The 16762-nt window shown below is 44.4% G+C and overlaps 1 protein-coding gene across 1 annotated transcript; it reads left to right on the top strand.

Moving 5' to 3' along the window:
- Positions 1-927: 927 nt before the first annotated feature.
- Positions 928-9519, top strand: ankrd40 (ankyrin repeat domain 40). Its single transcript, XM_056287814.1, has 5 exons — positions 928-1487; positions 2091-2239; positions 2883-3518; positions 3732-3913; positions 5423-9519. Exons 1-5 carry the CDS (start codon positions 1354-1356, stop codon positions 5564-5566), a joined length of 1245 nt encoding a protein of 414 aa, XP_056143789.1. The 5' UTR covers positions 928-1353; the 3' UTR covers positions 5567-9519.
- Positions 9520-16762: the final 7243 nt, after the last annotated feature.

The raw sequence follows: 16762 nt of genomic DNA, 5'->3' as shown, positions 1-16762 counted from the left end.
CGCCACTCTGGACTTCTTCCATAATATCTGCACCTTCCGGTGGTCAGCATTGCGGGCGTCCGTGTTTATTCCCGCCTGGTAGCTCGAACCAGAACGTCGGTAATGGCGTGTTCCCAACTTCCGACCTCCCACTTCCGGGATAAACGAATGCGGCATTATAACTAGTCAGATAATTGAAACTGTATTCACTGACTGCTATTCATTGGTTGGTCCAGCAAAAAAAAAAAAAGGAAGCCTTCTGATTGGGTGGACTAGAGTGCCAAGTGGGTAGTCCCAGGCCCACCTAGGTCCACCCACAGCTACGCGTGAGGTTTCAAGCGGTTTTGCCTTTCTGCTTAATTTTTCGCTGACATTTTTGTAGATTTTGAGAATTGTATTCCTCTCTGAGTATTGTCTCATGATATTGAGTTCATAATTTTCTCTTTGATTCTGTACCGTTGTCGCACAAATATTTTGGGGTGGAGGTCCAAAAAAAAGGTTTGTTTTTTTTCTCAATAAAACGTCCTAAAATGAACCCAGGAATGATGTGGAATCGTTGTATCATGTACCATCACATGTGTGCAGCTGACGGTTAAAATGTTTGAGAATGTCAGATTTTAGATGTAACAGGTTCCTCTTTATCTGCGCAGTGCGCCGTGGCGGTTCCTCTTCGTCCTCTGGCAGCTGACAGACTGCCGAACAGCAACACGTGTCACCACCTGTTCCATATCTATCCAGTCATCATAATCACCCTAATGACAAGGTCCACGAGAAAACTGGTCATATTTCAAGATTTTAGATAAGCAAACCAAGTGTATTAACACGTGTGTGTGTGTGTGTGTGAGGAAACATACACACACACACACGTACGTCCCAGTGGTTTTCAGGGGAACCAACAGTTGGATGCGTGGTTGCAACATGTAAAGGGGCCCCCCGGTGTGTCGCTACTAGTGACTGTGTCAGCCCGTCACTTCCACAGATGCCTCCGTTTCAGGAAGGCCGGTGGGCAGCTTAACGCAACTGAAGAGCGAACAGCGGCCACGTATTTACGGGATGTTATGAATTGAGTTCAACATTTGACGGGCAGTAAGGATCGTGCTGGTGTCCTTTTGTGAACGTGAAAGGCTACGCGGCCAGCAGAAGTTGGGTTAGCTAGCAGGAGGCGTTTTGCTCCTAGCTTACATAAGCTAGCAAGCTAGCAGCCTGGCTAGCAAGCTAGCAGCCTGGCTAGCCTGCCGTCCACTTTTCAGTCGATTTCCGCTGGGATTCGGCGCCAGAAGACGAGGGGGTCGACAAGCGACTGGTGTTGACGACCTCTTCGGAAAGACGTCGGGTTCTCCTATGGTCTGGCCACGCTAAATCGTCAGTGTGAAAATGTCAACCACTTCGCTGGACAGGGAACTGCAGGAGCGACTGCGAGAGGCGTCCGCGATCGGAGACATCGACGAAGTGCGGACATTGGTGGAGAGTGGCGTAAACGTCAACTCACAGAACGAGATAAACGGATGGTACGTGTTTCCGCCAACGGCTGCTGGACCGCACAATGCCCAACATACACGGAGGAACGCTAGTCTGCGTCACATTACGTGACCATATACCCTTTCGCAACAAAACAAAACCAAAACAAAACCCCAAAACGCACAGATGTATATGAACAGTTGTGCTGAAAACTTGCCGGCACCGAGCGTCCTGTGCGGCGGCCGCCGGCAGCGTGTGCGGCGGCCGGCCGGCCGGCCGGCAGCGTGTGCGGCATCACACGCATTAAACTAGATCAGTGTTATCTCCTGTTACTCAGCAGCAAGGTTGTTCATCAGCTTGAGCCGCCACTTTGTTGCCTTGCTTGTTGTGTAAGCACTGCACACACACACATTCTGTCCTCGGCAGGCTCTGCTAAACCGAAAGGCTTGCTGATTATTCAGGGTTGCTGAATAAAACAGAAGGCGGCCTTATTGAACGTAGTTATAACGTTAACGACGGATTGCACATGGCTGCTGTTGTTTGTATAAACGTGACGTAACGAGAATCAACCTTATAAGTCAATAGTCGTCTTCATGCATGTGTTGTCTTGTTTAATTGGTGAGCTAATCGCCATTTCTTTCCCCCCACGATAGGACATGCTTGCACTGGGCTTGCAAGAGGAACCATAAACATATTGTGTCCTACTTGCTTAGTTCTGGAGCAGACAAAGAGATCCTTACAGCTAAGGATGAGCTGGCTGCACAGCTGACATCTAAACCAGAGATCAAACGACTGTTAGGAGGTACAGCATATTATATGTTTGTCAGTCTGTAGTCAGTACCCTGGGGTTAGCCTCGGTTTTGAATGTATAATGCATTAATGATCCTAGCTGTATAAAATGTTCATAGTAACATTGATTTAGTGTAGGGATTAGCAGTAATTCAGTAGTATTGTTTATCGCCTGTCACAGGTATTGTATCGGGATGAAATGTGGATATTATATTGTGATGCACATTTTTGTTATCTGAATTAAGGACAACAAGAATGTATGACCTAAAGGTTCTCATAAAATGACGTCAGATATATTTGACAGAGTATTATTTGAAAACTAGTTTAGGTTTGATATTATACTTTACATTACCAAACAGTTCAATGTGATGAACCTCAGTCAAATCCTTAATTATGGTATTTTTGTATATGTAAGCAGATATCATGATATACATTTCATGTTCCTTATAATCATGATGATGATGATATTTTCCATATTGCCAAGCACTAATTATGTGTAACAAAGCAGTCGTAGCCTTGGGTGTTGATAATATACGTACGTATATGTATGCTTATCCTGAACTGTTAGGTTTATGACTGGAGGTGAAAAAAGGTTTGTGTGGGGGAAAAACATTTCCTTAGTAAATAACTCTACATTTTGTGGTCAATTATAACAGTTGAGGTGGAGGACGTGCCTGAAGTCAAGGAGCCAGAATTGCCAATCATCCCCAACTACCTGTCTAATCCTCCCTTCATGTACAGCAAGATGGACAAGGCAGAGGTAATCCTGGCCCAGCATTTTAGCCAGAATGGCTCAGGGGACCATGCAGAGGACCAACACAGTGATTCAGCATCACTTTCTCCTACTCATGAGCCTATGCAACCACAGAGCCTGGCCCCTGACATCCCTACTACCAACCCAACTGTCCACAGCCAAGGTCAAGTGGGAGCATTCATCAATATTTCTGAGCAGAACGGTGTTGCTCCCAGCCCGACTTCCTCCCACCACCACTCTACAGTTAACGGGGCTTTGCTTATGGACCTGTCAGTGGAGCACCACTTGGTCAACCATGCCGACTACCCTCATACCTTGGCCCACAATAGTGCCATGTGCTCACCACCAATCGCCTCCCCTAGCCCCAGCACAGCCAGCAGTAGTGGAAACCAGGTCCAGGCCCCATTGGCTAGCACTAACCCTACAAAGAGCAGAAAGCAATCCATTCCTCAGCAGCTGAGCTGTGGCCAGGTCGGGGGGCCGATGCCAGCTTTCCAGCCTTTTTTTTTCACCAGTACCTTCCCTGTTAATGTGCAAGGTGAGGGGAGGAAACATGTTTTGATGTGTCAAAGTATGTCCAACTAGTGTTGAATGAATATATTCTAGCACAAGTTTGAAGACATTTAACTTCATCTTTAAAACTTGTTGGTATTGAGATGTTCTGAGCACACAGTGGTCTTGATGTTGCTACAGGCAACATTATCCGGTTAAAGAGTGTAGACAAGTCTAATGATCTCTCCATTCTGCTCAGAGCTGGTGTTGAAGGTGCGTATCCAGAACCCCAATGCACGAGAGAATGACTTCATTGAAGTTGAGCTGGATCGCCAGGAGCTAACATATCGCTCCCTCCTGAGGGTCTGTTGTCGCGAGTTGGACATCAGTGCCGAGCATGTGGAGAAGATCCGTAAACTGCCCAACACCATGTTAAGAAAGGTATGAAAATGGGGGCCTGCATGTACAGTCTAAGCACAAGTTCATTTACTTTTCCAGCATCAAGCTCATGAAGGGAAAATGATAATAAGTATGAGCAATTCATACAAAAAACACACACAAACTGAAGCACAAAGATTCGCTATTTGAATCTTTACACTCCAGCCATCTGGAGCTTGATCACTCATCTTATATTGTTTTTTCTTTACTATTCATTTTAAACATGAATATTGATTTCTAAACATTTACATGTGAAATAATATATTGCAGCTACTTAACTAAATATTTTTCATCATTAGATAATAGTTCTGAGCCGCCCTCTTTTCAATCTTTTTTCAGCTTCAGTGCCTATGACTTCGTGCTCACTATAAGCTGAAGAAAAGTGATGTAAAAACACAGATGCAACTATAAATTCATTGCAGGGGGCAGTTTTACTATTCTGTCCTGTAATATAGCAAACACTTTGACAGTTGTGTTCAGTTTAGTTAAATTGCTAATATGAAACCGAAGGTTTGAGCGGAGAAGCCCAGAGAAAGAATGTCACCTATCTTGTTTTGTCACACTGATGAGCACATTATTTTGCTCCTCAGTCTGTCCCCTTTGTCTCACTTTCTTTACATTCATCTGTCTGACTCATGCTTGTGTGTACACAAAATAGCACTTTAACCTCCATATATTGCCACTAGCTCTATTTTTTTTTTTGTTGCTTCCATTTAAAGTGACTTTGCCCTTCCTATGTAATCGATAGTATTGTTTGTCAATGCATCTGACAAACGGTTACAATGAAAATAACGATTGGAACTTGAACAAATTGGGTAATGTTGCACAATTGTGACACACAAGCTTTTTGTTTGCATCTTTAGTAATTATTATTTGGTAAGTGGGGCATCCGGGTGGTGTGGTGGTCTATTCCGTTGCCTAACGCAGGGATTCGAACCGGAGATCCTCGTGTTACCTCCAGCTTGGTTGGGCATCCTTACAGACACAATTGGCCGGGTCTGCGGGTGGGAAGCCGGATGTGGGTCTGTGTCTTGGTCGCTGCACTAGTGCCTCCGCTGGTCGGTTGGAGCGCCTGTTCGGGGGGGGGGGGACTGGGGGGAATAGCATGATCCTCCCACACGCTACGTGCCCCAGGTGAAACTCCTCACTGTCAGGTGAAAAGAAGCGGCTGGTGACTCCACATGTATGGGAGGAGGCATGTGGTAGTCTGCAGCCCTCCCTGGATCAGCAGAGGGGGTGGAGCAGAGACCGGGACGCTCAGAAGAGTGGGGTAATTGGCCGGGTACAACTGGGGAGAAAAGGGGTGGGGGGGGGATAAAAAAAAATTATTTGGTAAGTATTGCCTTTACTTTCTTTGATTTATATATGGAGATAGATTAATCCTAATTGATGCTATGTCTGTTAATTTAATTTGACAATATTTTCCTGAAGTATTTCCTTGTTCAATGTAATACCAGTGTAGTTGTGTCTGGAAATTATAAGTTTTGATTAACATGCAATTTCCTTTTCCAGGACAAAGATGTGGCGCGGTTGCAGGACTTCCAGGAGCTGGAAGTGGTTCTGGAGAAGGCTGAAGGTCTGCCTCTCTTTTCTGGGACCGGGAGCCTCACCGACAGACCCTGCTACAACATGAAGGCCTCTCGCCTCACCTACTAGAGCCACTATTGAGCCAAAATTGCCCTTGCGATAATGGCTTTATTTAGCAAACACCAAGCAACCACAGCCATCTGGGCCCCATGTTGCTGTTCTGTTCTGTTTTGTTTGGCCAAATTGTTCAACAGGATTCATGTTCTCAGTTCTGTAGCTATTGTCCTCCTTTCATTCTCTGGCCCTCTTCTGCTGTAGTTTACCCAACCAGCGCTAAGCAATTACTCATGCATGGTGTCCTCAGATATGCGCTGAAGTATTCGGGCCTCTATTCCCCCACCTCTCTTCTCTCTCTTTCTATCCTCTGCACATTGTGCCGAGACTCCAGTGGAACGTCAAAAGGGGACAGCAGGTCGTCTTGACTGGTCTTCATGGGACTCAGCAATAGCCTTAAATGGAAACATTCCCATAGTAGCCATCTATGACCATAGACAAACACGGTATGATAAAAGCAGGACAAGAGGCAACAGAAGTGGTTTGCATAACTTTTCGTGATAAATTCTCCAGAAGTCTACGGCACAGTACAAAGTTGCAGCGCAGTGGACTTGCATATAGCAACTTGCCTGAGAGAACGTTTTCAGATGTTCCAGCTGGCTTACACACACACACACACACACATCGAGACATTTGTACATGCTGTAGGCATAAGCCTTAGTGTCTTTGCTGCAGAGGCTGTTTGCTTTTGGCCTGAGTGTAGGAGAGGGGAAGTTAAGTTTTATGTCATACCAGTGGAGATCAAAGTGTCTTTGGACCTATGTTACTTCTGTTTGCTGAGCACACAGGCTTTAATCTGTATTCATGTCAACACTGAAAACAAAAAATGTTGAAAATAGATTTTTTTTTTGCTTGTCTGCAGATTCAAATCAATCAAGCCTATGCTGTGTAAAAGAAATTATGAGTACTATTGGTACTAAATTATTAGTACTATTTGTACTAACACAAGAAAACTAATTTTTACTGTTGCGGGTGACGTATGACCAAATGTTGGCGCAGGATCAGTCCTATAATTTTCTATATTGGGTTATCATTTCTAATTTGCAATGTGCACTACTCTAATCTTTCAGACTGACACTTAAAGATACTAATGCCAGCTGTAAATTTGTATAAAGGTTATATTTATTCTTGTAACCAGACCTTCAGAGCACTTGGGGCTGCCTAAGTTTGAGTCTCGGCACAGGTGGCGAGGTTCCTCCTTAATTTATCATACAAGTTTGGCCTCTTACCCCACGAACATTGTCAGTTACTTAAACCTCTTTAAAACCAAACACTAATCTAGCCAGCAAAAAGAGGTAATCTAGAATAAACTCAGTTGTTAAAAATCAAGTAACTGTTTTCAACTGAAAATAAGTAAGATGTAGCAGAGGATGCAATGGTTTGTGTGTCAATGGTCTGTGACACCTTGTCTAACAACTAAGTGCTTCCCTTGAATTCACAGTACTATTCCAAATTAATATTCCTTAAATTCTGATCTTTGTTTTATGCCGTGTCAATTTAAATTTAGACTCTATTGTGATGATAAAAGTATTCAGATACATCTGAGTATATATCTGTCTGACATAGATATAGAGATGAATATAAATATTCTTCAATTTGATTGTCAAGCCTAATCTAGCACTGATATTTAATTTTGTGAGGAAAAATAATATTATTTAACTTGCTGCCGTGTTCACTCAGTAGCTTTATCAGAATTGTTGCTTTCTGATTTGGCATGTAGATTTCACAAAGAAGTCAACTATTATATCTGACAGGAATCCTCCGTGTACACTAAAAGACCAAAAGGTCAAGGAACACAGCCACAACGTCAGATAAGAATGCTATTTTTGCTGCTTCCCTATCAACCCAGTTGACTGACGAGGAAGATGAAAAGACAGTGTTCCGTTAATTCCTACTGCTGGCTAGTTCAAGTTGAGAAGTGCAGGAGATGGCCGTTACACAAGTTCTACAATCAACAGTTTCTAACCTGGTGGCGATTGTTTACTGTTTAATGTATACCTTAAGTTCTTACTGTAATCCTGTGTTTTATATTTTTTATTAATTTATATCTATTTTTAAACAAGCTAGGCCTTTTGTGTTTTGTGTCAAAGTCTACGACTGTATGAGCAGGTGTGCAAGGATTTGGAGAAGAGTGGCGATACATTAGCTGAAGCCAAGTGCACTGTGGGTAAAGAATGTTTCCAGAAAGTTTACTGTGAAGGGAAAAGAGAAGGGTCGAAACAGACTTATCAGGAGGGCTTAGTTTTATGTTCCCGAGTCGGGCTGTGCGATATGACCAAAATCTCATATGACGATATCGGTCACTCATATCATGAAAACGATGCATATCACGATATGGGTCGTTCATATAACGATACATATCACGATATAGGCCGTTCATATCATGCTAATGATACATATCACGATACAGGTCATTCATATAACGATACATATTATATAGGTCATTCATATCACGATAACGATACATATCACGATATAGGCCATTCATATCATGATAATAATACATATCACGATATAAGCCGCTCATATGATAACGATACATATCACGATATAGGTCATTCATATAACGATACATATGATATAGGCCATTCATATCATGACAACGATACATATCCCAATATAGGTCGTTCATATGATAACGATACATATGATATAGGCCATTCGTATCATGACAACAATACATATCACGATATAGGTCATTCATATGATAACGATACATATGATATAGGTCGTTCATATGATAATACATATCACGATATAGGTCATTCATATCATGGTAATGATACATATGATATAGGTCGTTCATATGATAACGATACATATCACAATATAGGTCATCTTCTGTAAATTAATTGAATAAATAGTTTATATAAAATGACCACATGGAAAGGCCTATTATTACATTTTGAATTATATACTCGACAAATAAAAGGTACTTACTCATATTTGATTATTTTTCTCCCTTTATTTTGAACCTTTGCGCATCTTTTCAATGACGCATGTAACAAAATAACAAAATTGGGGCCATGTCTTTGCAGATGTAGGTTGCAGCGGCAGTCGTTCTCTCCTTCCATCTTCGTGATTCTTTGACATGTGGTGTGAAGGAGCCTCTTGCAGCGTCTGAGTGTGGGGTTTGTTTTCAGCACTCGACATGTGTAGACTCTGTCCGTACCGTTTGACAGGATTCTTGTGCAGGTGGTAAAAGAGGCTCGTGGTGTTTGCGTCTGTTGTGGGGACCGGTATGCGGCATATTTTGCAAAGTAGAGTTTTCTGGTCCGTGTCAGACTTTTCATACCCAAACCACGTCCACATGATAGACGTAGCCCCTCTTTTAGGTACAAGCTGCTCCTGGTTTTGTCCTGGCTGGTTGGAGTCCTTCTGTTGGGAATTAGCGCGTTCTGCGTTACCTTCACTGTCCTCCATGTTTGTTTGTATTGCCTTCATGCAAATGTCCTCAGCGTCCCTGGTGTGCAAAGAGTGGTAAGGGTCGTCCAAATAACGAAAAATATTGCCGTAAAGAGGATGATTTGCGACACAGCGAAATAGACGATAGAGCTTAATATGAAACGTCAGACGTTTTCTATCGCCACACGATCCATGTCGTCATATCACACAGCCCTATTCCCGACTATTTTAAAGGCTTTCCTGGGTGTCATTGTGCCAGACAATGGGTGGTTGGTCGGGAGCATGGGACAACGTGGTCCGATCACCTCTGGCCATTTTGTGCCCTGGATAATTGAGAATGCCATTCCTGGATTTGGGAATTTGTGGTAAGGAGATGACTAACATTGTATCTGTTGGGTTGCTTGATGTTTTTAGAAGAATACAGTTTGACTTAACCTATGCATTCAGAGTCTGATATTTTTATAAACACCATGTGTACCTTGAGAAATTACCTTAGGCACTGTTAAACATTTGATTTTGGATCTTGGGATATGTATCTGTTCTTTGATAAAGCATGGTGAATCCTTTTAAATTTCAATTCCTTCTTCATTCATTCATTCATTCATTACCCAAGCCACGTATCCCAACCGGGGTGGCGGGATGCTGGAATCCCAGCAGTAATTGGGCGGCAGGCAGGGAGACACCCTGTACAGGCCGCTAATCCTTCACCGGGTCGACACATGCACACGTTCACACCTAGGGACAATTTAGGACGGCCGATTCACCGGACCTACATGTCTTTGGACTGTGGGAGGAAACCGGAGCACCCGGAGGAAACCCACACAGACACGGGGAGAACATGCAAACTCCACACAGAGGACGACCCGGGACGACCCCCAAGGTTGGACTACCCCGGGGCTCGAACCCAGGACCTTCTTGCTGTGAGGCGATGGCGCTAACCACAGCGCCACCGTGCCGCCCTCAATTCCTTCTTTTCCTCTCAAATTGGTCTCATGTTTTATGAAAGGACGTGGCTATCTGACTGAGTGGCAAGAACTGATGTTATCATGAACAGTTGAAGTATTAACATTTTAACAGACAGTTTAACTTTTATCATCACACATCACTTTTAAAATCAAGACCTACATATAATTTTTTTTCTGCCTCCATCATATGACAGTCTGTAGTTTTTTATCTGTGTGTGTGTGTGTGGGGGGGGGGGGGTTAAATGAATTAAACCCACGTTTCAGCTGATGGCCACTAGAGGGAGTAGAAAGGCAAATTTCAGAATTGGAATCAGTTTTATCAGCCAAGTAAGTTCACACATACAAGGAATTTGACTTGGACGGTTACTTACATAAGGCGTACATCAACATTACACTAAGTGTTTGGGTATAAATACGCAAGGGGACAAAGTAACGGTCATGCAGATGACTTACATGTGTGTTCCCATACATTTACACACGCACATGGTCATATATAGATCCACCCATCCATCCATTATCTTAACCGCTTATCCTGCTCTCAGGGGCGCGGGGATGCTGGAGCCTATCCCAGCAGTCATTGGGCGGCAGGCGGGGAGACACACTGAACAGGCCACCAGTCCATCACAGGGCGTCATATATTTCCTTTTTTCTTTTTTTCCCCCCTCTGACTGGTCGCTGTCCACCAAAATTAGGGGCGTGACGCAGGGCAACGTAAACTGTTTTTCTTTGTGGAATCACATTAGCAGCTGATGAGTGCGCAATGCACGAAACAAGCTTGTACTGCTAATTAGTAAACGTTTTTTTCCTACATCTATATTGATATTATATATATATATATATAAATAAACTTAGCACAAAAAGTAAGGACATGTGTGTTTGGTAGATTATGTCTTTGTTGTAACAATGCTTCTTGGCAATAAATCTTATATCAGGCAGCTGATGGTCAACACCTGGGGTACCAGAAGCTCAACACAAGAGTCAATATCAGCACCAAAATAAGCTGTTTGGCATTGGCAGAGAAGATTTGGCAAATGTTTCATGGGTGCAACCCACATACTCAGCTCTGCTGCTCATCCCACAAATGCATGTTCCTCACAAATGTGGCCCCATTTAAAAGAGAAATAAACAGGCTTTCCAACGGTATAAGATGTATTGCCAAGAAGCATTGTTACAACAAAGAAATAATCTACCAAACACACATTTCCTTACTTTTTGTGCTAAGTATTATATATATATATATGGGCGGCACAGTGGTTAGCGCGGTTGCCTCACAGCAAGAGGGTCCTGGGTTCGAGCCCCAGGGTAGTCCAACCTCAGGGGTCGTCCCGGGTCATCCTCTGTGTGGAGTTTGCATGTTCTCCCCGTGCCAGCGTTGGTTTCCTCCAGGGCTCCGGTTTCCTCCCACAGTCCAAAGACATGCAGGTCAGGTGAATTGGTCGTACTAAATTGTCCCTAGGTGTGAATGTGTGTGTGTGTGCTGGCCCTGTGATGGACTGGCGGCCTGCCCAGGGTGTCTCCCCACTTGCTGCCCAATGACTGCTGGGATAGGCTCCAGCATCCTCGTGACCCTGAGTGCAGGATAAGCGGTTTGGATAATGAATGGATGGATAAATATGTCCATTATATAGTGTGAAAATGGCACAAGAGACATCAGTAGAAGTCTGTAGAAGGTATTGTTTTGCAAGTTTAAAAATAAAAAGCGACTGTACAGAATATACATCTGAGAAGGTTTCATCATCGGAAACATGAACTAAGGACTGGAAATAGTGTAAGAAGGCTACTAGAACAAATGGTGCTGCTTTAAAATATATAAACTATATAATGAACCAATCTAAATTGTTTTCTAATGTCCTGTGGTGCAGCTCAGGGAAGAAGAATGGAGGATAGGCTAATCCGATAGATAATACGATAAACCAAAAATGTTCAAACAAGTACATATTTGTTCAGTCAAAAGTATTTAGGATACCAGTCCCTCACTGAGATGAGATATGTAAGCCCTCAGGTGAGATTATGGAAACTGTACAACATGAGTGTTGCGTTTCAACAACTACTTTGTTAAGCAGAAAAACGCCAATAAATAGGTCTGGAAATAAAGAGATATGTTCCCGAACCCATTCTTGCGACTTAAGTCCATCTTATATTGGTGTTTAAATGCTCCAATATTTCATTGCATCTGCCTTTCTCTCTCCAGGGGAGCCTTAAATCATCCTCTTTTTAATAAGAGACATTGGCTTATTGCATGTAGCATGGGCTTACATTTTTTTTCTAATTTGATATCTGTGTTCCCAGCCTAAAACATTAATATTAATACAGAATAAAATACCTACCGGAAAATGGTGGCTTGCTCCCTCCGAGTTGTGGATGAGTTGTTGCCTCAAGTGAAGAAGTTGAAGTATCTCGGGGTCTTGTTCACGACTGAGGGTAGGATGGAGCGGGAGATTGACAGGCGGATTGGTGCAGCATCAGCAGTAATGTGGACGTTGTACCAGACTGTTGTGGTGAAGAGGGAGCTGAGCCGGAAGACAAAGCTCTCAATTTACCAGTCAGTCTTCATTCCAACCCTCACCTATGGTCATGAGCTTTGGGTAGTGACTGAAAGGGTGAGATCGTGGATACAAGCGGCTGAAATGAGTTTCCTCCGTAGGGTGTCTGGGCTCAGCCTTAGAGATAGGGTGAGGAGTTCGGACATCCAGAAGGAGCTCGGAGTAGAGCCGCTACTCCTTCACGTCAAAAGGAGCCAGTTGAGGTGGTTCAGGCATCTGATTAGGATGCTTCCTGGGCACCTTCCTTTGGAGATTTACCAGGCGTGTCCAACTGGGAGGAGAGCCTGGGGTAGACCCAGAACTTGCTGGAGGGACTACAGGTCCAATCTGGCCTGGGAACGTCTTGGGATCCCTCAGGAGGAGCTGAAGGGCGTTGCTGGGGAGAGGGATGTCTGGAGTGCCCTACTTAGCTTGCTGCCACCGTGACCCGATCCTAGAGAAGCGGCTGATGATGAATGAACAGAACCAAATAGTATAGGATAATCCAATAGTTGTATTGATCCATCTGCCATTTGTGAATACTGGCCCTCTGTCATCACATTTGAGCCAAAAAGTGCAATGTAACACACGTGCTATGGTATTCTTTATACACTTAGTATGAAATACTTATAAGCTTTTTCAAGACTTTTTAAAAGTTTATTTCAACATTTGTCCCTCACGGTGAGGACTATGGATCAGTTGACATTACTTACCTTGGTGAATCAACTGGAACAGGCTTCTTAGAAATCTGAAAAAAGGGGAAATTATATTAAAAAAGAAAAAGAAAAAAAAAGAATCCAGGTTGAGAAGTTTGGAAAGGTATGTGTAAAAACCTTGTTCAGTGCTAGTACAGGTATTTGTATTTAACCCATCCTGTTGTACAGGAGCAGTGTGCAGATGCAGCACCCGGGGACCAACTGCAGTTCTTCTTTCCATTGCCTTGCTGAGCGGCACAGACAGGAGCATTAACCTGTAATAACATGTCTGACGGTGGGAGGAAACCAGAGTACCGGGCGGAAACCCACGCAGACATGGGGAAAACATGCATGCATGCATCCTTGTTGCTATGAGGCAACAGCGCTAACCACTGGGCCACCGTGCTGTATACGGTTTTGCACATCATATTACATGTTGTGATATTGTATTTAGGCAGCACGGTGGTGCAGTGGTTAGCGCGGTCGCCTCATAGCAAGAAGGTGCTGGGTTCGAGCCCCGGGGTAGTCCAACCTTGGGGGTGGTCTCGGGTCGTCCTCTGTGTGGAGTTTGCATGTTCTCCCTGTGTCTGTGTGGGTTTCCTCCCACAGTCCAAACACATGTAGGCCAGGTGACTCGGCCATACTACATTGTCCAGGACTCCACAGTCTACACCCAGCTACAGGCCAGGACTCCACAGTCTACACCCAGCTACAGGCCAGGGCTCCACAGTCTACACCCAGCTACAGGCCAGGGCTCCACAGTCTATACCATCTACAGGCCAGGACTCCACAGTCTACACTCAGCTACAGGCCAGGACTCCACAGTCTACACCCAGCTACAGGCCAGGGCTCCACAGTCTACACCCAGCTACAGGCCAGGACTCCACAGTCTACACCCAGCTACAGGCCAGGGCTCCATAGTCTACACCCAGCTACAGGCCAGGGCTCCACAGTCTATACCATCTACAGGCCAGGACTCCACAGTCTACACCCAGCTACAGGCCAGGCCTCCACAGTCTACACCATCTACAGGCCAGGACTCCACAGTCTACACCCAGCTACAGACCAGGGCTCCACACGGTCACTCTTTCAAGAATGAGGATGTGCACATCCTTGATAGGGAGGAACAAAGGTTTGAACGAGGAGTCAAAGAGGCCATCTATGTGAAGAGGGAACGACCATCCCTGAACCGGGGGAGGGGGGGGCGCTTGGAGTACATCTGTCACAGCATTATAAGCATCACCATCTTACAATGCTGTGATTGCAAATATTCCCAAATCCTCTGTGAATAGTACACATGACCATTGTAACTAACTCTAGTTAATGCTCACGCCCATATTGGCATATGAAACTGGTCGCTGGTTTGGGTGGTTATGCCACTGTATTGTTTATAAGAGTGGGATACCTGCAGTCAATTTTGACTGAAAGAGGTCACTTAGATGAGTGATGAAACATATCTGTCAATAAACGTTGTCTCCAGATGAACTGATTCAACCTTCTTGGATTTTCTTACCTGGATTATTGAGCATGCATAAAGACAGTGCTGTTAAAGTAACAAAACCAGCATCAAAATAAAAATGTTTGCTGTTGTGTATGTTCGCCACTCTTCATTTACAATCACTCGTGTGGTCTCAAACAGTGAATGACGAATTCTCTGCAACATGCTGCAGATGTAACTCATCAGATTTCATTTTGAGTTCAAACGTATAAACGGTACAGTGATGTAAGGCTGACAGTATTTCTTTCATTCCCTTTGCATAGCTTTGCGAGTAATGGCAGATATGATAACAGCAGTTGTTCTCATCAAATCTCATTTGATTCAACCAAATCAGGTTGGGAGAGGTAGGGATGACATGTGGCTTGCTGACAAGAACCATTACCGTGCCTGTCCAAATTATTGAAAACCTGGCTGTGCCCCACAGTCGTTAGCCTCGCTACCAGACGAGCTCAACATCTTCTACACTTCTTCATTGAGTGTACTGCAGAGATACTTGCAGCACCGGAAGACACCATGCTATCACTGACTGTGGCCAAGGTGGGGAAAACCTTCAAGAAGATTAACTTCCGCAAAGCACCTAGCCCGAATGGCATTCTGGGGCAGGTTCTCAAAGCTGTGCTGATCAGCTGGCTGGCGTGTTCATGGACATAATCAACATTTCTATGGTCCAGTTTGTAGTCCCCACATGCTTCAAAAAGGCCACCATCATCACAGTTCCCAAGAAAGCCAGGGTAACCTGCCTCAACGACTACCACCCTGTAGCACTCACATCATGAAGTGTTTTGATTGGCTAGTCAGAACCCACATCCCCTCATCAGTACCTGATGTGCTGGACCCACTGCAGTTTGCCTACAGATCAAACCAATCCACTGATGATACCATGGCTACCACACTACACACCGCTCTTTCTGATCCGGACAAGAGGAACACTTATGTGAGAATGCTGTTCATTGACTACAGCTCAACATTCAACACCATTGAGTCCTCAAGCTTGTCACCAAGCTCAGGCACCTGGGACTCAATATCTCCGTCGGCAACTGGATCCTGGACTTTCTGACAGGCAGACCCCAGGTGGTGAGGATGGGCAACATCTCCTCCTCCTCCTCATTGATCCTGAACACTGTTGCCCACTAAGCATGCTCCAGTACTCTCTGTTCACCCACGACTATATATGGCCCACAGCAACTCTAATTCCATTGTCAAGTTTGCCGATGACACCACCGTCATTGGCCTCATCAAAAATGGCAGGTAAGAGGTGAAAGCCCTGGTGAGGTGCTGCCAGGACATCAATCTCTGCCTCAACATCAGCAAAACCTAAGAGATGATCGTGGACTTCAGGAGACAACAGGAGGGTATGCATGCTCCCATCCATATCAATGGATCGCCAGTGGAAAGGGTCAGCAGTTTCAAGTTCCTTAGTGTTCACATCACCGAGGACTTGTCTTGATCCCTTAATACGGACACTGTGATCAAGACAGCGTACCAGTGACTATTCTTCTTCTGGAGGCTGAGCAAATTTGGCATGGCCCCACGGACACTTTCTGACTTTTTCCAATGCACCATTGAGAGCATCCTGACTGGCTGCATCACTACCTGGTACGGCAGCGGTTCCCCCCTCGATATCAAAGCTCTACAGAGGGAAGTGAGAACAGCAGCGCACGTATATCATGGGTCCCATCTGCCCACCATGCAGTACATTTATTTCTGATGGTGCCTAAAGAAGGCCCACAAAGTATTCAGGGACCCTAGCCAGCTGGGACACAAACTGTTTTCTCTACTTTTGTCTGGCAAGAGGTACCTGAGTATCAAGTCTCATACCAACAGTTTTCAAGACAGCTTCTATCCCAAAGCCATAAGACCTTTAAACTGATCACTCAATCACAGACTGCCCCTTCACTATTGGAAATGCACTCTTAAACTGTTCATTATGGCTACTTTTACCGACTGCACAGCTGGTATTTGCACAAACTTACTGTTACAATACCTGTTCATTATGGATACTGTTACCGACTGCACAGCTGGTATTTGCACAAACTTACTGTTACAATACCTGTTCATTATGGATACTGTTACCGACTGCACAATCTGCCATTTGCACAAGTTAACTGTTTACAGTACCACTGCAT

The sequence above is a fragment of the Lampris incognitus genome, chromosome 10, assembly GCF_029633865.1.
Source record: "Lampris incognitus isolate fLamInc1 chromosome 10, fLamInc1.hap2, whole genome shotgun sequence".
NCBI lineage: Eukaryota > Metazoa > Chordata > Actinopteri > Lampriformes > Lampridae > Lampris > Lampris incognitus.
This window is presented reverse-complemented; position numbering and strand designations above follow the sequence as displayed.